The sequence below is a fragment of the Pelodiscus sinensis genome, chromosome 9 (genome assembly GCF_052426305.1).
Source record: "Pelodiscus sinensis isolate ZL-2025 chromosome 9, ASM5242630v1, whole genome shotgun sequence".
Classification (NCBI taxonomy): Eukaryota; Metazoa; Chordata; order Testudines; family Trionychidae; genus Pelodiscus; species Pelodiscus sinensis.
Genome location: NC_143060.1, coordinates 18,283,990 through 18,307,316, shown reverse-complemented (window position 1 = coordinate 18,307,316; position 23,327 = coordinate 18,283,990). Strand labels below are relative to the sequence as shown.

At 42.7% G+C, this 23,327-nt stretch overlaps 1 protein-coding gene across 11 annotated transcripts in view; it reads right to left on the bottom strand.

Moving 5' to 3' along the window:
* Nucleotides 1-440: 440 nt before the first annotated feature.
* The window catches only part of PATJ (PATJ crumbs cell polarity complex component), a 223,638-nt gene continuing 200,751 nt past the window's right edge, over nt 441-23,327 (bottom strand). For 9 of the 11 annotated variants that reach the window (XM_075936118.2, XM_075936120.2, XM_075936123.2 and 6 more), the window contains 9 exons: nt 22,693-22,840; nt 21,866-21,952; nt 16,809-16,926; nt 14,028-14,065; nt 13,446-13,568; nt 11,319-11,423; nt 8,057-8,163; nt 5,329-5,452; nt 441-1,885 (listed from right to left, as the gene is read on the bottom strand). In XM_075936118.2, coding sequence (XP_075792233.2) covers nt 1,739-1,885; nt 5,329-5,452; nt 8,057-8,163; nt 11,319-11,423; nt 13,446-13,568; nt 14,028-14,065; nt 16,809-16,926; nt 21,866-21,952; nt 22,693-22,840 — 997 coding nt within the window. In that variant the 3' untranslated portion in view covers nt 441-1,738. The remainder of the gene's footprint in view (nt 1,886-5,328; nt 5,453-8,056; nt 8,164-11,318; nt 11,424-13,445; nt 13,569-14,027; nt 14,066-16,808; nt 16,927-21,865; nt 21,953-22,692; nt 22,841-23,327) is intronic. The other 2 variants (XM_075936122.2, XM_075936124.2) reach the window with 1 other exon arrangement.

Sequence of the window (23,327 nt, the reverse complement as noted above, 5' to 3'; positions counted from 1 at the left end):
CTGTTTTATCAAGATGCATTTGCAAAATTTAAACTAGGTTCATTTAGCTTCTGCATACTTGGAAGGGGGGTAGTTAAAAGTTTTCCAATTTAGTACATATGGATGTTTGATGTGCATCTATAAACAAGATTCCACTAACACTTCGTATTAATAAATCAACCAGCACAATGGAAATGAAATCCATTTTAAAACAGAAGTATCTCTCAGGCACTATTTATGGAATACCCACAAAATATTCCATCAAGTTAATGCACTTTGTGATTTATAATAGAGATAAATTTTTAATGCAATAAGAAAAACAACATTCTTAATGAGAGTTCATCACCTCTTCTGTGCTTACTACTGATCACGTTTAACCTCACTTCAGTATATTTTTCTTTATACAGTCAGGAGACTAATATCACATTTCACCTAAACATACTGAAGAATACTTTAAATGCTTTTCCTTTTTTTTTTTTTTTTTTTTGCTGTAGTGTAATAAAAAAATAGCCCTCCTAGCCCTATATCATACTGAGGTACTTCCTGCAAGCCACCAGTCTCCACAAAGTTAGAAAGATTAAACTGCATTACCACTTATTTGCTTTCCAAACTCACTTGCTAAATCTCTTAGTAGCATTATACAAAAAACAAACAAACAAACAAAAAACCCAAAAGAGATTCTAGCACTTTGAAGCATAGGGGACTGGATAGATAGTTGTTTGTGATAAGTAAAGGCCCCTTTTCCCACACCAACTGACCTCAGATTTCCAAAAATGTGCAAAATGGTTCAGAATTCCTTCATTTAGACCTCAGCACCAGTGGGCATCACAACTTACAAATTATCACATTCCTGAATTATAGACTCATATTATGGGAAGCAAACTTTGGCCTTGTCAGAAGTCTAACTGTGGACACTGGTATTACAATTTAGCATGCCAGCACAATGACAAATGCACTGTACTGAACATCTTGGCCCCTTCAGAACATTTTTTTTAATTAAAAAAAAAAGTAGAACAGAATCAGATATGCCACATACAGATCTTAAAAGACTGTTAGGGAGATTTTAAAAGACCTACAAAAATAGACTCTTCTCCCTTTTTTTAAATGTTAAAAGCTGCAAATTGACTCATCACATTAATAATCACTAACTAGCATGGACCTATTCAGACACTTAAATATGAAAAGTTAGCATTTGCCTGTCAGACTTACTGTGCAGAATACAAACACCTTCCCAGAGGAGAATCTGATATTTCATCATTTGAAACCGTGGTAATTTAATAATATGGTTAATGTTTTCTGACATACTTGAAAGGACAATTAGCATAAGTAAATCATGAGTGAGATGACAAGTCACTTAGCATTTATTTCTGCTCATCAGATGAGGATCTAAATTCTCTTTTGTGCATGCATGTTAATTCCACTTTCAGCAGCTATCACAGGGATTTCCTATTGATGGGGATAAACTGATGGTTTAGTAAAGTAAAACACATACAGTTCATTAAAGTTCTGTAAGTTAACTTTGTTGACAGGAAACAGAAGCCACAAGATACTAAAGAAGTAGAAAAATTACTGAGCAATAAGCTTCATTTATAAGACGAAATGAAACCATAGACGTGTGCCAGCCATACAGGCAACAGGATTAGAATATACTAATCTTATCTGGAGTTTGTTTTTCATCTCATTCAGGACTGTACATTATTATAGCAGCACAACGATGTTCTAAAATAACTGCATTCATCTCCACATGTGCAAAAGAGATTCATGATAACACTGTTAATGTTACAGTTCCTTTCTGGCATTTCAGAATAGCTACTGCTTGCTCGTGAGTAACACCTTCCAAAGCTTCTCCATTAACTGCTAAAATCTGATCACCACGCTTCAGTCTGCCATCATCTGCAGCTGCTCCCTGCAAACAACAACGTTATGTTAGAGACCAAACAATTTGATGTGACTGACTTGTAAATTACTGTAAAAATACAGCTTTACACTGCTCCCTCCGTAACATTAGTTCTGTTGCTTACCAACCCTCAACTTTTTCCTGCAGCCATAACTCGGCATCATGCTGGCAAATGCTAAGGGTATTTGGCAGAGGCTGGATGCATGTGGGTGGCTAGGTAGAGGGGATTCTGCTGTCCTGTTTGTACTCTTTTCTGGGATGTCTGTTCCTCCTCAAGGAAGGGTCAAGTCCTTGAAGCAGAAGGAGGGCTGTACGTCCTCTCTTCCTTAGTCTGGAGGCCAAAGCCACTGCAGTCCTTGGGTGTAGTGATATGACTGGGAGCTCCTGAACCCCCTCCTCCTTTAATGGGACAGAATTCATTGAAGGAGAGTGGGGCTCTCTGAAAGGAGAGACCCCACTCCTGAGTCTGAGCCACCCCTGCATTTTAGGTGGAAGGGTCTAGCAATGCTTAGCTGAGCTGGGACATGATTCCATCTGGCCCTGGTTTCCTTGCTAGGGTCCGCAATGGCAGGGGTAAAGGTGATGAGGCACTGGTTGAGGGACCTCATGTGTGTTGCCAGCTGCACAGGGTTTATGCCACAACACTTCTGTTGGGACTTGGAGCCCTGCTATCCTCCAGCAGCAGCCTTGTAGGGCAGGTGTTCTTGGCCTGCTGGAGAAAGAGAGAGCTGAAAGCTGAGCGATGGCTCAACTCTCATATGAGTGGGAAATGGCACTTGAGTTACAAATCCCAATTCTCATTTACACAATGGCCCTTCTATACACTCTCGCTTTAAAGCCCCTTTTCACTGTCAAGAGAAGTCTAACAGGACTGCTATTCAAATGAAAGCAGGCCTTTATTGTTCTGTCTTCATCTGCTTATTGGGTAGAATCCAAACCCAAGCATGTGAACTGGTACAGAAGATCAAAGAGAAAAGTATTTATAGAAACCTGGAAACTTTTAGTTTTATTTATTTATTTTTTACTCCGTGCCAGCGGCTGACTTCATTTTCTCACCAAGAAAATGTAGATAAAGTTACATAAAACAGAGCAACACACTGTAAGATGTTCCACTGAAACTAAATGTATTGCTTGACTGCTTGAAGGCATAAGGATCCCCCTGACATAAAATGCAGGATACATTAGTATTATTAATAATTATTTGTACTATTGTGCAGTAGTGATGTCACATCACATTTCGTGAATGCATTGATGGCTTTAGGATAGGAAAATGAGGCTAAACTCCTGGCACTGTGCCAAAAGCTGATAAAGACAGTCTGCTCTCCATCTGGGCTGCATCTGACCGGCCGTGGAGTCAGTATAAAGCAAATCAGTGATTAGAAACACACCTAGAGAGTCTCTGCAAGGGGTTATTTGAAGGGAAAGACAAAAAGGCATTCTGAAATGTAAGTACTAGTCCCATACTTTTTTCTTCTGTTGAAATTTGTGGACTCACTGAAAGAAAAGCAATTCTTAGTGCCCAGAGATTATTAAACACCCTACAAAACAATGGGTCTGAGATGTTTGCAGAACCCTCCAGATATTTATGCAGTCTTACATCTTTCACCTGCCTTTTTTTCCTTTTTTGGTCTATTTCACTGAGATGATACTGTCAGTGACTTTCTGTTAACTCAGATTTCTGTTAAGCATTCCCAATTCTATAGGGTGAGAGTTGAGTTGAGCCAAAATTCCAAATCTTGACACTAGGGAGGCATGCGAAAATTAGAGAGGAGATCTGCTAGTCCCTATTTTTACAATAGGCCAAACCAAGAACTTGTATTAATACCTGCCATATGTTTACAGAAGTCTGAAACCCAATGCAAATTTTGCGGCTCAGTCCATGTCTACACAGAACCTTACCTGTGTAGAAAATCAAGACTGTGAGGCTGCAGGCAGCTAACTTCCTCTTTAGCAAGAGCAGAGCACAAGAGGTAAAACTGCACACCCACTTGCAAAGCTTTTGAAACTACCATACTGAAAAAGGAGGCGGGGGGAGGGAAGACTGTGGTGGTGCTGAACACTTCCCAAATTGGAAACAGAGAAATTAAAAATTAATAAAGTCTTAGGGCCTGATTCCCCATCACCCTGTCCCTTGTGAAGTCATCTACACCAGTGCAAATTGTGAAACACTACTGTTAGGATTTAGTATAATTTTATATCCACTTTGCACTAGTGTAAGTGATCACACAATATGCTGGGCAATGGAGAATCAGGCTGATAGCATCTTCCTCTTTGTGACCTTAGCAAGACATTTAACCTCTCTGCAACTGTTTCCCTGCTGTAAAATGAGGGTGGGGGGGGGGGGGGGGGGTGGAGAATGCTACTTATGCACAGCACTTTGAGACCTAGGAAGAAATAATACCATACAGATTATTTTAAAGACATTTCTCAAATACACAGAACAACATGTATTTGCTCAGATGAGGGCTCTCTCCACATAGCAGTGCAATGAAATACAGGCAGTCCCTGGGTTACGCTTACAAACGGGGCTTTTCTCGCCCCGGAGGACGCGCGCGGCAGGGGGGGCGCCCAGCAGACCAGGGAGACGCGGAGCAAAGCGGTGGAGGACCCGGGCGGCGGGACCGCCCAGACGCGCCGCGGTCCCGCCGCCCGTGTCTCCCTGGTCTGCTGGGGGTGGGGAGGGGGCGCAGCTAGTGCGCCCCCCCCCAGCAGACCAGGCTTTTCTCGCGGACGCCTGTGTTAGAGCAGCTGGGGTGCTGCTGGTTGGTCCCGCAGCGCTGCTCCTCGGCGCTACTGGACCAACCCGGCAGCACCCCAGCTGCTCTGCCCCAGGCACCCCCAAGTCAGCTGCTGCTGAAACTGACCAGCGGCTGACTACAGGAAGCCCGAGGCAGAGTTGCTCTGCCCCAGGCTTCCTGGAAACAGCCGCTGATCAGTTGCAGCAGCAGCTGACTTGGGGACACCTGGGGTAGAGCAGCTGGGGTGCTGCCGGGTTGGTCCCCGCAGCGCAGAGGTGCGGCGCTGCGGGGATCTACCTGGCAGCGCCCCAGCTGCTCTGTCCCAGGCGTCCAGATTCAGCTGCTGTTGAAACTGATCAGCGGCTGATTCCAGGAAGCCCAGGGCAGAGAAACTCTGCCTCGGGCTTCCTGTAGTCAGCCGCTGGTCAGTTTTAGCAGCAGCTGAATCTGGACGCCAGTTCCGACTTAAGTACAAATTCAACTTAAGAAAAAACCTACAGTCCCTATCTTGTATGTAACCCGGGGACTGCCTGTAGCAGCTTTTCCCTAATCCTTGCTAGCTGACAGTGACCTTTGTGTCCAGGCAGTGAAGATCAATGCATGCATACCCAGACACTGAGTTTTGGACACAACTCTTTTACATTCGGCTTGTTATCTGTTCCTAACCTTGGTTTTTTTTTAAGATGTATATAAAAAGGAAAAAAAAAAAGATACCTTGGCAAATATAGTCTTGACATAAATGGGCAGGTCTCCATGGGGACTTCCATATCCCCCTACAATACTAAAACCCAGGCCATCAGAGCCTTTCTCCAAAGTAATAATCTTAGGCTGAGGAGCTCTGAAAAGACAATGAATACCACTTAGAAGAACAATATATATCCAGTGAGGATGTAGGCGCAGACTTCTCTAGCCAGGGGGTACTTGACCCTTGTGCCCCAAGCCCTGCCCCTACCTTGCCTCTTCCTGTCCCCACTCCAGCCCCTGCTCTGCCTCTTTCCTCCCCCTTTCCCCAAGCATGCCATGTTCTCACCCCTCTCTTTCTTTCCTGGAATGTACCAAACACTGCTAGACAGCTGTTTCATGGCAGCAGGAGGAGGAGGAGATCAGTGGGGCTGCTGGTGGGTGTGAGGTGCTGGAAGGTGGGGAGGAGATTTGCTGTTAGTGTGTACTAAGTACCCACTAAATGTTTTCCCTGTGGGTGCTCCAGCCCTGGAGCACCCACAGAGTCGGCACCTATGTGTGAGGGTCTTTTTATAGATGGAACACTTCAAATCAGTTCAGACTAGGAATTATACACCCTTTTTTCCTTGTAAGATGCTTTTCATAACTTCAAAAGCCATGGCTCTGATTCTGTGTTGGAATGTACTAATGTGTAACCCTGAACAGAGTAATGTCCCATTGATTTCACTTTGTATAACACTTACTTTCAGTGGACTCAACAAGAGCACATTACTCCGCAGTAGCAAATTGTGGTGCAGGACTCAGCCTACACTGTTGCTATGTGTTATTAAATAAGATTTGCTCCTTCATGAGTCCATCTTCTCCCCCAGGTTAGGGTAAGTGAATTTGCAACATCATTTCTTAGCAACACAATGTCATCATCTGACTTCAGAGGCAATGCTGTCCAGTGGATAGAACATAAAAACTCCTGAGTTCTAATTGTAGCTCTTTCACAGCTATGTAGTGTGGATCCAAGAGACACTTAAGTCCCACTTACTCTGTGTGGGTTCAGAAGTGCACATGTAGTAACATGTAGTATTGGGGCCATAATCATTCATGTCAATTTCTCCATATTAAAAAAAGGGGTAATTATTCTTCTCTATGTCACAGGTGTTTTGAAACATTTCTAGTTCATGAGCACAATGCAAATTTACAGATGTAACCCACACTGTAAATAGTGGAGCTAAATAAACAGCTTACAATGAAAACAGTATTTCATGGATCTCGTGTTTCTGCTTGCTTAATATTGGTGATTAGGAAGCCAGTTTCTTAAGATTGCAAAGTCTGGAAAAATATTCATTTTTTTCCTGTATCTGACTTCTGATTTGTGCTTTTTGGAGAAGTACACAAGCACTCAATGCAAATATTAGCATGTGCAAGCTTAAAATAGTTACAAGTTGAGAACTTTTGTGATTTTTTTGGTATTCAATTCTGACCCAGCATTAGTGCTAAGCATTATTATTATTATTACTGACTAAAGGAATAATATAATGAAAAAGCTAATGGAAGACAGAATCTCTTTAATATAAATGAATATCTAGAAGCCTAGCAAAATGCATGTAAATGCTGCGCAAATGCCCCTCCCCCCAAAAAAACCATTTTTAAAGAAATGAGCAGCTTTGTATTTGAGGAAATAGCTGATCTGAGCCCATATAGGTAATTTATTTTCTATAATGTAACCAATCTTGTAGAGCAGTGATACACTTCAGCTTTAGTGCAGCATGAGTCTCTCTAGCATCTCACTTCTAGACCTCAACTATAAAAGGGTTTATTTTGTGTTTACAAAATGTTACTAGTGTCCCCAAATTGTCCTCAATTTTTAAAACAAATAAAAACAAACAGCAAAAACAAAGGGCAAAAAGAGCACAAAAAGATTAAGGAAGTATGTATAGTAACACAGCTAAATGTCTGCAACATAATCTGAGTTATATTGAAGGGTGAAAAGAAATGAACCTGAATACCACGAAAAACTATCAGGAAGGGAGCTCTACTGCCACATAGTCTTCCAAGGAAAGTGTTGGGAGCTCAACAGCTTGGAACACTTTAAACTGGGGGGGGGGGGGGAAAGAGGGAAAAATGTGTGGTTGAGACTAATGCTGTATGATATAGGGATGGACTATGAAGGTCTTCTGCCTCTAAGTTTCTCTGAGTCTTATCTAATGCTTGCAATGGACAGAATATCTGTAATTTAGATAGCTATAATCAGATGTTACTCATCTGTATCTGTAATATTTCTTCATGTTATTAAGGGAAAAACAATTCAAGGGAGAAAGAAAAACAATTTTGTTGCACATTTTGTAATATTTCTATCACAACCCCTGCTTTCTGCAAGCCTCTTCTTGTTTTATCCCCAAAATGATGGATTGTTTTGAATTGCTGCTGTCGTAACTCATTTCAAAGAGGAAGCTGTGAAACAGGAGCAAAACCATCATGACAACACATCAACTGGAAAATCTATGGAGGTGTGCTTTTTGGAAACCCATCAAAACAAAAGTATGAAGATTCACACTTGAATTACCAGATGAAGGCAGACACTATTGTTCCACTATTTGCCACTAGATGGCAATAGTAAGCATTTCTAAGGTGCTGAAAAATTGGTTGAGAACAAATGACAAGAGACAAGATAAAACACATTATCCCATGTTTGAGGGGAAGGGAAATTAGTATCCTTTAGGCAGTTCTCTGAACTAAAGTACTCCAGCATCAAAGAGCACATACTTACTCTGGATCTTCAGAATGACACTCAGGAGTAGGAGAGTTAAGGTGACATCCAGCAGACATGCTCTCTAATTGGCTCGCTATGGCACTGATATTGGTGTCAGCTACGACCTGAAAATTGGGATGCAAGAAAATGTCAGATATGGGGTCAGGACATAATCTTCTAGACACTATCTGTATTCCTGCACCATAGCCTACTCTCGGAGGGCCAGAAAGAGCATCATCATTTTTGGTTGGCCCGAGCAATCAGTTGAACATGGGTCCAGTGTCCCTCCCATAAGGTTGGGGAGGGGCTTTTAGAAGGTGGGTGGGCTCCGCCCGCCCACCATCCCATGATTTCAAATAGGTCCCCCAGCTGGGTGGCGTACTGTGATGTGTCAGGGAGTGGAGGATGTGTTCCTCCCCTGCACCCTGCCATCTAGAGCAGGCCCAAACCCCACTGGGCCCTACTTCTCCTCCTCAGAAGTCAAATTCCACCTATGCCCAAGGGCCCCCCATCACCTGAAGCTTGGAGTTCTGAGCCCTGGCCCTCTGCAGGACTAAAACCCCAAGTCGCCCTTTGCCTGATGGCTGAAACCCAGAGCCCTGAGGCTTCCCTCGTTGGGCCCTGGAGTTTTTTAATGGTGTGGTTGGGGAGAGGCTCAGAACGAAAAGGATTGAGAGCCTCTGTCCTAACCCATCGGACCGTGATTCTTAGTAAAATCATCATGAAAAAAACAGAATGCCACACTTTTAAGGGGAGATTCATGTTCTAGATTTCACCTTGGGGTGGCTGGGGGGAGGAGGCAGCAGAATTGCACACAGTTCAGAAGGTAGAAGCTGTTGTAAACAAATTTATTCCAATATTCCGGGGGGGGGGGGGGGGGGGAGGGGAATTGTCGTATTTCCTTGTTAAATAAACCCTGATGGCAAAATAAATCTATATTCACAAATCTGTGGCCGTAAGAATGTATCAGAGTTCAACAACCTTGTAAAAAGCTTCTTATCTCATTACTACACCTGCAGAAAGCAGATTAATTTAAACCAAAGCATCAAAACAGCCGGAAGGGATGATTGTTCCCCCGAGAACCTAATCTCCCATTTGCAAACTCCTTTAACTCCCTTCCCAGGACATCCCGATAATAAGCCTTTCCACCCCAGTGAACACAATTATCTGACCTTTCAGTGCAGTTTGCCACGAGGTGGTCTAACTTGATAATAAATACAATTACTTAATGACATGTCAGTCATGATTACTAGACTGATAGAACTATTCCACTTATACTGTTTTAATAAAAAAATATTGAAAAATACCAGTACTTCTCATTAATGTAATTTATTTCCTGTTCAGCATACTTACAGCCTCCACTAATATACCTGAATACTTTACTTGTCCAACTGCATTATAAAAAAATAAAAACTTTGTAGCTTCCCAAAAGAGATTTTTTTTTAATGTTTGTGGAAAAGAACTGCATTGTACTGAGAAAAAAAATACAAAATCTGTAAGGGTAATTAAGTAAATTCTAAGTATTCTAGCAGTTGTGAATGTGGGAGAAAAAGCTCTCGCTGGACTTCAGCTGCAGAATTGACCCACCTACCACCACGTCAGCAGTTCATGAACAAATATAAGAAAAAATAAGCTAGTCTAAAACTGATTTCAGTATCATTCAATATCTTCCTACCACTTTGATATTTACATTAACTTTGAGACACAAAATGAGAAGCCTAATAGTCAATTAAGATCTGCTTCACCATAATATTAATAATACATTTTAGAGTGGGCTTTTTGGAAAACTTGATTTATAATATTTATAGCAGCTCTATGTATCAGCAGTATTTTGACCCTCCTCTTTGAAGTGCATTTTTCCTATTTATTTGTATAAAGATTAAGCTTTCTTATCCCTGTCAAAAAAAGACTAGTAGTGAATATAATTGTAGGGAACAATTAGACCACTAAATGACAGCATCTTCCCACCTTTAAGCTGGTTTACAAAGAAACAGGTAGGCAAACCACTACACTATCCTTTCATTTCCAAGGTTAAGTATTTAGCCTTATATCTTTCACAACTGGAGTAAGTTGCTTTAGAGCCATTGACTTCAATGGAGCTACTCTGATTTAGAACATCTGAGGAGCTGACTCAATAGATTAATGTGATGTCACTTCACTATTTATCACAAGCTCTTTCTTTTTTGAATTTTAATTTGTGCATTGTTGTAGCTAATACCCTTGGCAGGTTTAAGTTCTGTACACTGGAGAAACAGAAAAGGGGTGCTGTAATCAAAAATAAAAAATACACATTCTTCAATAAAAATGAGTAGTCCTGTGGCACTTTAGAAATGAACAAATATATATATAGTATCATGAGCTTTTGTGGGTAAGCCCACTTCTTTAGATGAGATGATTTTTTCTTCCCAAGACTATTCTTAATTGCCATTTATCAACTGTACACTCAAGTATGGTAGTTTGATTGGTATTCAATCCTATACACTAGGGGTGTGTCTAGACTACAGGGTTTTGTTGACAAAAGTGGACTTTTGTCCACCAAACAATACCTGCGTCTACACTGCCGCTGAGTTCTGTCGACATAACATCGACAGAACTCAGCAGTTTTGTCGACGGCTGTATACCTCATTCTATGAGGACTAATGCCTTTTGTTAACAGAGTTCTGTCGACAGAAGGCGTTATTGCCTCTACACTGTCCTTTGCGTCTACACTGTCATGTCGACAAAGCCTCTTGCTTTGTCGACAGATCTGGATGTAGCCTAGACACTCTTTGTCAACAGAAGCTTTGTCAACAGTATCTGTCGACAAAACTTCTGTCAACAAAAGCCTATAGTCTAGATGTACCCTAATATATTGAATTGTGATGCAATCATTTACACAACACACAAGTAGAGTTACTTTTTTGTACTTTCGCAAACAAGAAAATTAACACTTTGGACGGCTCAGTCACAGTCTAGCAGCAGAAGAGAAGGAATCATGCCATGTTTGTAGCTAACTTCCATTTTTAAAAAGTGTTGGAAGCTAAAAGCTTTGTTGCTTTATCATGTGTAGCAACAAGTCATTTTGTTCCCCGTTATGCTTTTATATAATCATGTTCACAGTCTGTATGTGTGGCAATAAAGAATTTTTGAATGAAAATAATAATTTATTGCTTTCATCCTGTATAATTCACATCAAGAAGCACCCCACTGTGCTCTGATGTCGTGTGCCAGTGATGCTTAGTCTTTTTTGAACATCACTTATCTACCCGCATGCAGCTGCATGTTCAATTTATCACCATACCTGCAGGATAATGCTCCCATAAGCATTCTTTAGTAGATTAACAGCATCAGCGTGAGACAGCCCATCCAAAGGTTGCCCATTAATACTGACAATCCGATCTCCAACCTAAAAGTACAACAGTAATGGAAAATTACCAGCATTAAGGAAAATTAAATTTAAGGATGCTTAAAATTCCTTATGAACTTGGCACTGCACACTCATGCTTCTCATATACAGTATGCCTTTTGTGAGGATTTTGTATTTCCACTGATCATTCTGCATTCTTCAGAATAAGCATAATGCACGTTTCCTTAAAAATAACACCCAGATAAAGAAGGGTCATATTCTATTGCTTACATTTGCAAGGAACAATGACATTAGCAACCAACCATTTTCATTCCACGTGGAAAGGCCACGTGCATGTCGACATACATGGATAAGGAGAGGGGCACATATGTTTGTGTTTACTATAATATAAGAAAGCAGGCACTATCAATATTAATTCATAAATGAATAAATACATAAGCTTTTGAATCTAATAAAGCATATGTTATGATATACTGGGGCTTAACACACTGGAAAAATAATGTTAAGAACTTTGCAGGGGTATGTGCTAGAGGATCTCATTGTAGGATCAAAGTCATGGCTTTCCTGCGCACATTATGTATCTTCTTTCAAGTAGGTCATGTCATAGATTATGATTCATAGCTTCAAAGGCCAGAAGGGTTCCTTAGACGTGTCTACATTGCAATTAAAAACCCCACAGGTAGCCCATGTCGGCTGACTCAGGCTTGCAATACTCGGGCTAAGAGGCTGTTTAATCGCAGTGACGATGTTCAGACTTTGGCTGGAGCCTGAGCTCTAGGACCACACAAGTGGGAAGAGTGTCAAGAGTCCCAGTTCCAGCCTGAGCCCAAACGTTAACATTGCAATTCAACCAGCCCCTTACGCCCAAGTAAGCGGACATGGGCCAGCCACAGGTATTTAACTGCAGTGTAGACATGTCACACTGACATTACTCCTCAGGGAATTCTGCACCAGTGCATGTGTGCGGATATATTTTTTCTGCACAGAAAATGCAGAAGTGCTGCAGGTTTGCCTTTCATCCAGAGGCCACTGCCACAGCAGCTGGCTATGTTCATCACAACACCCTACCTGCAGAAGTTTAGGAGGCATGGGATGATTATAGTTTGCTATTTTTACAAATAAAAGATTCAGATTTTTAAAAATACTGTGCACAGGATTTTTAGTGTTTTGGTGCCGAATCCCTCCAAGAGTGGATCATATAATTTGCCCTTCTGAATAACAATCATGTAGGATTTCCCCAAAATATTATTTCAGTTAGCATATATCTTTTAGAAAAGCATTCAGTGTTGATTTAAGAATTGCAAGTGATGGAGAATCCACCACAACTTTGATAAGTTGTTCCAATAGTTAATTATGCACCACTGTTAAAAATTTACATCATATTTCTGGTCTGAATTAGTCTAACTTCAACTTTCAGCTTCTGGATGTTGTAATATTTTTTGTCTGCTAGACCGAAGAGTCTGTTACCAAATTTTTTGCTCCTCATGTAGGTATTTATCGATTACAAACATTTTAATAATTATTGTTATCCTGAAAAGCTACCCACTAATTGTGGGATTTTCAACACAGTAGTTCATCAAAAACTGAAATGTAATAGCAACAGTCTTTCAAATTTATCTTCATTACTGGTATATAAAAGCCAAGTGACAATAAGAAAAGTGTAATTTCATTTTGTTTTAGCACATGAAAGTCAGTTTCAATTTAAAATCAGTTATGTGTTGCCTTGTTCTATACAAGATCTAGGGTGTGCACCAGCTGTTGTTCATAGGCCACCTATTACCCATAAAACTACTTACAGAGCTGACTGGTCATGTAGTGCTAACTTTTCTCTCTAGTTCCAGCTACTGAACTGCATTAAGGGACCCGTGCAAAAATATTTACAACTTAATGTTACGTTTTCACATAGGTAATCAAAGTAATTGTCAAGGAGATGTACCGCAGTCAGCAGCAGCAAAGTGCCTATCTACGGGTGGCCCACATTTACAAATATTTGAGAGCTCCTTGTCTAAGATACAGTAGTGAATAAGAGAAGTGGTGATCTATATTTCCTCTTGTACTTACCTTGAGCCTTTGGGTACGTGCAGCTACTCCACTAGCTTGAATCATGGCAATAAAGATTGGAATGTCTCCTAATGGGCTTCCCTTCCCTCCTGCTATGCTGATGCCAAGGGCATCATTTGGTCCCTAAAAGAGGGAAACATATCATAACCATTCACCATGGCAACAATCCACACAACAACAAAACGGTTACTAATTAGTCCATATGGCCTATGCTCCAAAATTTCCCGCCTGTACTCAGTGATTCAACACAACATTTCTGCTAGACGACAGCCTGGTCCTTTATCTATTACTATCGGGCTTACTATACTCTTAATAGAAGCAATCACATTGTATTCATTGTACAGAGAACTATGCCAGGTAGCAAGAGTTTGCAGGATAGGAACCCAAGCCTACAAAGGAAACAGAGATATCCAGGCAGCAATACATGTCTAATCCAGTAATAACACCTCACATATCAAACTATAAATAAAACCACAATGTGCCAACGCCAACTAAATAATAATGCAGTTTTGCACGCAAAAAGTCCTGAAAAATTAACAGCTTTCATTGGAGATACCACCTTTCAGAAAATAACTCACTGACCCTTATTATCTCCACAGTCCTCAGGTCCATATCTACTCCTAATAAAAAAAGAAAAAAAAATTAGCTTCTGTCATTAAGAGATAATATAATTAAGAGCTCACACTGTCAGGTGACAATGGTCTCAGGTTGACTAGCCCAAGTTATCACTGAGCAGAAGCAGAGCCCTCTTGGGCACTGATCATGTGATGAGGACAGGATTTCTCTTTCACCAAGCGATAAACATGGATGCAATCACTCTGTTTGATGGATGCCACTGTGACATCCACTATATGCAGCAGTTGCTCACGAAATCTATTGAATAGCAGTGTTTTGTTGGCCATGGGAATATAGACCTATTGTGTATTTCACTCAATTAAAGATCAGCTTAATATTCATAAATCACAGTGCCCCTACCACAAAGGGTACTGAATAAGTCTGGTTCATGCCTGCCAAAGTTCTATTGATTTCCTTTGCTAATTTGTGCGGTATTCGTAAATAACAGACATCCAGTTAATCAGTCAGCTTGGCACAGATTCCTTGTGGCATACAACTAGCTACAGTTCAAGCTAAAAAAACACTAAAATTATACAGAAGAATTGGAGATGGTTTACCAGCAAAAAATGTGGACCTGGAGCAAAATGGCCTCAAAGTTTGCATATTTAAATCCAGGGTTTTGACGGGTAAGTCTCTGGAAAGGATCTCTCATTAAATGTGTTGGCTTCAATTAAAATACTGCGAGTATGTTTCTGAAGATCAATGGTATCAGTCTCTTTCAACAATTAATTACTTTGATTAACACTCTGAAGTACTTTTCTATACAGATTATACATATATGATATTGCACACAAATACTAGGGAAGTTAGATAGCTTGTAATTGAATACTCATGTAATGGCATCAAATTTTAGTGGTGACACTACTATTCAATAGTCCCCAGGGGCAGAGCCGACAGCCACTGCACTTCCGTCTCCACTCCTGGGGAGCCCGCTGCAACTAAGGATGTTAAAATGAGGTTATTTTATTAATCGAGTAGTCGATAAAAATTCTATTGACTACTCGATTAGTCAGAAGGGGAAGGTAGCCAACTCAGTCCAAACCCCATCACGGTTCTGCAAATTAAAAGGCAGTAAGTGCCAGGCAGCCTGCCCCCCACTCCCTCCAGCTCCTATTGTGTTTTAATTTGCAGAGCTGCAGCGGGGTCTGGCCCCGACCTGACAAGAGCAGAAACTGAGCTTGGCTGCCTGCCCGCCCGGCTCCTAAATGTAGTAGCTACATTTAGTTGACTACTCGCATTCCACTCCACCCTCTCCGTTGCTGCCTCTATATCAGGGGGATAGGAAGCACCATGGGGGCATCAGCTTTTAAGCCGTCTTCCCCCAGTACCAGCTCCTGTTTCCTCACCCCTTGCTGCTTCTGATATAGAGACAGGAACGTGGAGGGTGAGAATGCGAGTAGTCAATTGATACAGAGGCAGAAACATGGGGCATCAGCAGCCCCTGCCCACAGGGGGCCCAAGTTTCCAGTGGACAGAAGCTGCATCAGCATCCACAGAGGCAGCAGTGTGGTGTTGCAGGTAGGGATGTAAGCGAGTAGTTGATTAGTCAACCCACCACGTTCCTGTCCGCAGGGAACTCGGGCCCCCTGAGGGCAGGGGCTGCTGCCCCCCACGTTTCTGCCTCTGTATCAGAGGCAGCAGTGCAGGGTGGCAGGTGGGAGCTGGTCCGCAAAAGGAGCTGGTTTACAAACCTTCTCCCCATGCAGACCGGCTCCCACCTGCCACCCTGTGTTGCTGCTTCTGATACAGAGGCAGCAACATGTGGCAGCGGCAGTCCTTGCCTGCGGTGGGCCTGAGTTCCCTGCGGAAAGAAGCTGCATCGGCATCCACAGAACAGCCTCTGCCAGAGGTGAGCCTGATACAGGCTGTAGGTGGGGGTAGGGGGTTAGGCAGAGCCAGTGCTTGGGGGGAGCTGGCTTTTAAGCACCGGTTCCTGCCTGCCCCTCCGCTGCCTCTGTGGAGCTGGCATGCACAGAGACCCAGCTTAAAAGCTGGCTCCCCTCACGTACCAGCTCCATACTGCTACCTCTCTATCTTAAAAGTTGGCTCCCCTCACGTACCAGCTCCATACTGCTACCTCCATACTGCTACCTCTCAGGTTAGGCAGCAGTGCGGGGGAGGGGAGAGCAGGTAACTCCACAGGATCTGGTGTTTGTGGGGAACCAGCTTAGAAGCTGGCTCCTCACAGGCGCAGGTTCACACCTCCCATGTTGCCTGTGATACAGAGGCAGCAAGGGGTGTACGTGTGTGTAATTGACAGGATTAACCAATAAACTCAGGCTTATCGATTGTGTAGTCATCTACACGGTGACGTCCCTAACACATACAATACAGAATAGGATTTAAAGGTTCTCTCAGAGGTTAGGATGGGCACGCTGCTAACGAGTAAAGTTGGAAGTGAATTATAGCAGCCATGCCAAACAAATGGCAATATTTGATGCCCTCTCAGGGATTGATGTAATAGGAAAGAATCTTGTCTATTCAGGTAAAGGAAACTGGGGAGAGGAATGGGAAGTGTATATTTAGAGAAGGAGGAAACATTTCTCTGGGAATTTACTTAAAAGAATGGCAGCTGCTGGAAGTTGCTCAGGGAGGTTGGAATGTCAGAATAAATCTTGTGAGAGGTGGATTAGGAAACCACATTCGGCTCATATAGGACTTTTTTGTTTTAAAAAAAGCAGCATAACAAAGGTCAATGTCTTTGCAGAATAATACACAGTGACTTTGGGATCGCTCTCTAGTTTGTACCTGAATTTCTCTGAGATGCATCTGCCGACAACCTCTTGGTGCTGACAAAGTTCTGTAAAGTAGTGATGACTGGAGCCAGGGTAGGATGAAAATGACTATGCATGCTGTGCTGGTTCACCTGAAAATAAAGATAAAACCAGTAACTGTGGGGCAAACCAAATGCTTTATCCCCAGGTTTGTTCTTCTAAAACAAGGGGCCCAATTGGGCCAAAAGAGTGAATCTAGTGATAGATTCAATGGCTTTCGGACTGCAGAGTTCCTGCATCCACAGGGCCTCTGCGCTGGAACCTCAGACATGCACTACACATGCCTCTCCAAAGCACAATACACAATACTGCTCTTAATTAACAAGGGCCAGATTACACTTCTCAGACACACTTACAGTGGGGACCACCCAGGTGCAAATCTGCTCCTGGCCACATGGCGGTGGGGATCAGAAACCTCCATGGCACAGTTCCACTTGTCTCTGGCCTGGCGTGTGGGCAAGGATCAGAGGGGTGGTGCATTTTCCATTGCTAGCAGGCCCACTGATAGGGGAAGAGGGGGGAGAAAGGGTAGGAAAGTGGGCAACTGCCCCAAGGCCGTTCAAAAGGGCCTGGGGCTCCCAACCACTGTGGCAGCAGCCTGAGCCCCTGGCCTTTTAAATCACCGCTGGAGCCCTGGAGGCTGAAGGGCTTGTGGGGAGGCTAGCCCCCACCCCTGCCCATGTCCCTGCTGCTTCCAGGAGTATGAAGCTGTCCCCTCCCCTCTCCCAGCTTACCCACGTGCCTGACAATTGTGTCAGGCCCCCTAACTGACAGCCTGTGGGGATTCTCCAGGTGAGTCCATAGAGTCATGGGAGACTGCAGCTTTGATATCAAGCCCCTTTTGTGCTGGTGAATCCCTTTTAAAGGATGTTCCAGTGGCAGCCGTGGGTAGGAAAAGCAACACAGCACCGATGCCAGGGAACTGTAGAAGGCTATAGGTAGGGCCTTCTTGATGTACAACCCTGTGCGCAGATCTCAGAACATCTGTGAATTCTGTTGTCAGGCACAACTGCCTCTGCAGTGGAGCTGGTTACTTTTTGCTCTGTCTCCACTGAAGGAATTTGGAAAAAGGTCCATGGATTTTCACAGAATTTCCCTGCCTTGGGATTCTGCCAGAGGACTGTCCGTGGGAGTAAAGCATTTGGCGCTCATGTTTGGGAACTGCACAGAGAGTGCTCAGCTTCATGTCAAACAGAAAGTTTCTAGGTCTCTGCCCTGCATTTCCAAGGCAAATAAAGAGTCTGAATAAGGGATGTAGAGAACAGCTGCAGGGCTCTGAGTTCTGCAGCAGGACACGTTGACGACCTCAACCTCCTCCCTCCCCACAGACACATTTTTCATGAGAGGAGTCAGTGACGTTTGGCTTGTACCTGTGCATACGTGGTTTGGAGAAGGAACTGTACATGCTTTCGGATGGGTAGAGAATTATTTTGTAGGCCCACCTGAACTCTTAAGCCTCATCAGTCATAGCTTCCCTTCCCTGGACAGCCTGGTGAGAGATTTGTTCGCTAAGGCTAGGATAAATCCACCCCAAGGCCTGGATTTGTATCAAGCATGTGTATTATATTAAAGTAACAGACAGTGAAAGCAGAAAGGAACAGCAAGTGGGATGGACCAGTGGGATTAAAAATGAGACATTAGGGCATGATCCACATGATGTTTGAAAGCTGAGTTTGGTGGTAGAGAGATGCAGAGGATCATAAAGGGATACTTGTATTTTGAGTACAAGTCCAATCCATGGATGTAGAAAAGGACAAAATGGGATAGAAAAGCAAGGGGACAAAGAAGATATCTGTTGTCTGGATAACCTGAAGTAGGCGAATGACATGCTATTTAACATACTATTCGTTTCTATCCAAATGTAGCAACTAAGGGGTTCAAACCAGTCTTGATAGTTTCCACAACTTTTCAACCATCCAAACTTGAATCCCAGTGGCCAACCTGCAGCCATGCATGCTTTGCACCCAGAAACATTTCTAGTCAAGTAGATTTTCAAGCGACAAAGTGATAATAAAATTTCTTTGTGTGTGTGTGTGGGGGGGAGGGGGGCGAGGGGCGGGGGGAATCAGGATTAGTGTTCCTTAGACTGTATGGATAACTCATTAGCACAAGCTCTCTCCTCTCTGGAGAGCTCAATGAACTAGTCCGGAATAAAACTCAGAAATAAATTCATGTAGGCCAAGCATGTTTCTGTTGAGCAGTTCAGAGAGAGGCAAATCTTAGAGATGTAGTACAAACCAGACACATATGTTTATGCTGTGAGAAGCGGACATGTACTGCACAGTACTGTTAAATGGAAATGAAGAAGAGTGATAAATGAATTGTCACAAAAATCTGTTTATACCTATGACAGCCATTGTTGTATCCTTTGAATTCTTTTCTTTATAGTATCACAATTTAGAGGAGCTTAAAAACCATTTCTCAGTCACCAAATTTAAATATTTGGACTACTGCAATGATGTAGAACATTTTTATTAAATGTTGGTCCATACAGCACTTACCAAGTTAGAATTTCAACAGATAATAAATTGATATAAAATAAATTTTGGTGGATCTATGTGAAAACTGAGCGGAAGCCATATTTTCAACAGTAGCTTCTTAGTTCACATAAGCCAGTATTTGCAAGTGACAGGGCTTGCCAAGCGGCGGCAAGCCCCGCTCGCCAGCCGCGCGGAACTGCATGCTGCGCATGCGCAGACCATGCTATGCATGCGCTGGCTGCGCCAGGCTAAAATCTACTTGCCACGGGCGAGTAGATTACATTAATTGTCAAGCCTTGGCAATTGATGTACAGGTTAAAATCTCTCTAGTCCAGCACTCTCAGGACCTGATCTGTGCCAAATCAGAGAATTTGCCGGACAACGGGAGGTCAATATTGTTTAGCAGCATTACCAGCACTTCCGCTGCTTACTGGCCACTTAGAAGACACTTAGGGGTAAATTAATGATAAATGAAAGCACAGAACAGAGCCAGGACCGGTGGCTGTAAACAAACTTTATGGGACCACGGGAAACTTGGCCACACCCAAGGTAAGTCGTCTGGCTAAGTAAAATCATGCCAGACCATGGATGTCACCAGACCAGAGAGGTCGGTCGGTCTCTCTCTCTCTCGCCCCCCCCCCCCCCGCCAGGATTTCAAGAATCTATTCATCATGCAATTATCAGAATTCAAGTCAGTTTTCACCCTATGTCTCCCTAAATTCATACTCTATAGGACAAACATTTTCAGCATTAATAATACTGATCAAAACATGGGCAACAAAGGCTCCTAGTTTAAAGAGAAGCTAGATAATTTCATGGAGGTTAGGTCCATAAAAGGCTATTAACCAGGGGATAGAAACGGTGTCCCTGGCCTCTGTTTGTCAGAGGCTGGAGAAGGATGGCAGGAGACAAATAGGTTGATCATTGTCTTCGGTCCACCCTCTCTGGGGTACCTGGTGTTGGCCACTGTCGGCAGACAGGCTACTGGGCTAGATGGGCCTTTAGGTCTGACCCAGTACAACCGTTCTTATGTTCCTAAATCCATATTCAAACACTTAAATAATAGAACCAGATTTTCAAAGGTGTTTTGTTTAGTACTTGAGGCAACTGTTGAGTTCAATGGGATTTGTGAGTTTTAGAACACCTCTGAAAATGTCTATATATGGATTTAGGGTGGGCTTCATACAATTGTCCATACAGCAGCCTGTGTACAGAGTGGGAGACCGCATGCTACATCTTCAACAGTGATAATGTGGTCTGAAAGCATTGCCTGGGTGCTCCCAGGGAGAGATCTGATTTGCACAATGTAAATACTTTGGTGTGTGAGCTAGAGTTCCTAGAAGGAATTTCTATTATAACCTTAAGTTTTCCTCTTCAAAATAGTGCAATTCAGGTAATGCCACTCTCCACTGTCGCACACGGATTTTAGTTCTGATGGAAACAGTGCTCATAATGCAAGTGCTAAAAATGTGCCGTGTTTGAAAAGTGAAGCATTTCTTTTATTCTGGAAAAAATAAGTAAAGCTGAAAATTGTTCTGCGTGTTATTTGAGTGCAATATTTTCCACATAGCTCTGGGCTGGGATGCAGTGGAGCGGATGGGCCTGGGTCCCCCCTGCCTCTTCCCTTGGGTGGTAGGTTCCCCCTGTAGGGAAATAAGCTCCTGTGCGTGTCGGCTCTCTGTCAGCAAGGAGACCCAACCCCTGGCTCAGCCTGCAGACAGGCCTGCACCTTTGAACCTCTTTACTGTTTATGTGCTGCCTTGCCCTGACCCAGGGCCCGGGCTCATAATCTATCAGATAGCTTAACAGACACTGCTTAATTGTCTATTTGCTGCCCCGCCCCGAACAAGGACGTGGCACCTAGACTGCCACCTAGTCCAGTGGTGTGCGACCTTTCTCCCGGCACAACCCCTAGGAAAATTTTGAGTGAAAGGGGGGAAAAAAAAAAAGCGGACCCTTTAAATGTCGCTCCACTCGCCTGCTGCTCCGCTCCCCCACTGCGTACATGCTGAGCTCGGAAAAAAATGGTGGCCGGCCTGGTGTTGCGACCCCCAAGAGGGTTGCGACCCACAGGGTTGCGCACCGCTGGCCTAGTCTACCAGAGACTGCTTAATTGTTTATTTGCTGGCCTGTTCTGAACAAGTATGGGCTGGTAGAACTGATATTTGGCCTGCAGTCAGGCCATTGAGGCCCCAAACTTTGGGGGCTTGTTGTGCATCAGTGTGGCCTCCTGCTGACTCAAAATATCACAGGGGAACTTCTAAGATGGAAAAGTGATTAAATGTTTGTGGTATGTTCAAACCAGAGACGTGCTGAAAAGGAAAGCACTGACTCATTCTTTTCACTTGCCCAGTATTTAACACCTGGTTGAAACAGTTTATACATCAATGAGATTTACTTAAAAATGATGAAAAAGAACAATACTGCATCATGATAATTTTAAAACAATAATCTATGACCCAGAATATGTCAGCTGCTCCAAACAGGTCTTCATCTACATTCCATGCAGACCGCAGTGGCTTTATTGTCTGTTGATAGAATTGTCACTAACCTGATTGCTTTGGGATGTTTTCCGTGATGATAACCAAGAACCAGCTCTCAGTCTTCCAATCTCTAGGTGCACTAGCCCTTGAGCACACTTGGAAGATAATAAAATATAATACACAGTATTTAAACAGGGTTGTGACATTTCTGCTCTCCTAGACTTACTAACATAGTTTTAGGCCATAATGTTAAGAAACCATTGAATGTTGAAACCTAAAACCTAATTTTTTATCCAGCCCCGTATGCCCAAGGCCCCGCCTTTTGCCTACAGGTCCAGTGATCCTGTCAGCTCCCCTTGTCTTGGCCCATCCATAATACTCTTTTCCACAGTTCCATGGACAGTGTTATTGAATGTGTAGTAAAGAAAGGTGCAGAGTTTCCTTGCACAGGCTTGTCTGTGCTCTGGATGTATGTCTGATCAGGATTTGATCCCAAGTACTTCAGAAAAACGGCACCAACACGTGCAGAAAGCCTTAGCTAGAACAAATGTACACTACATTGGATGGCTGCTAGGTTAGTGTAAGCTAGAAAAGTTTCAGTTCCACAATATTATATGCCTCTCAGTTTTCATGTTTTTTCCATCGCTTGAAAAAATGGCTAGACTCTCAAATAAATGCCTAACATAATATCTGCATCTTAATTTTGCCACTACATAAATATACATGTACAGCTAAAATGAAATGAATCTCAATGTAATTTCCATATCAAATTCCTATCTGTCTTGATAATCGGTTTTAGGTTGTCCTGGTTATGTGTAAATTACACTCCAAGATGATTACCTTGCACACTGTCAGTAACTGCAGTTTCGTATCTAAAAACGTAGTATGTACTTACTTTGAGGATAGCAGCAACAACCTCCTGAGAGGCATTTCTCATATCCTCCCCATTAACAGACAAGATCTGATCTCCTTGTATTAATCTCCCATCTAGGTCTGCAGCTCCTCCTTTCACAACGTCAGAGACAAACACTCCACTTCCATTTCTGACAATACAAGAAGCATATGGCTAATTACACAATCCACTAGTCTCTGTGTGTTCAATTCAGATTGCATGTATTTAAGAGACATTAAAAGAAACATGGGAGCTGAGAAACTAATTTTAGACTACACCTGACCTTCTGAAGTGATTATAAGCTACAGATTTTAAACTCATTAAAATAAAAAAAAATGCACTATTTCCCTTCCCCCTTATGCTATTAGTTCTGGTGTGTACAATCTGTTCAAATAAGAAAAGCATATGCTACTGTAATATAAAAATACTGCCCTGAAACCAAGGCACAATCTGCTAAGGATAGAGTTGGACTATCTCTTGAAATGCTTGGTAAGAAGTGTTTCATGTTAGATTTTTTTCCCCTTATACAGGGCCAAATCCAATCTCTTCTTTGCAGCCCTAGAGGGCCCCAGGCACAGAGAAGAGTATAGAGAGCTGTACAGAGATTTTTGTAGTTTGCATATAAATTTGTGTACCCA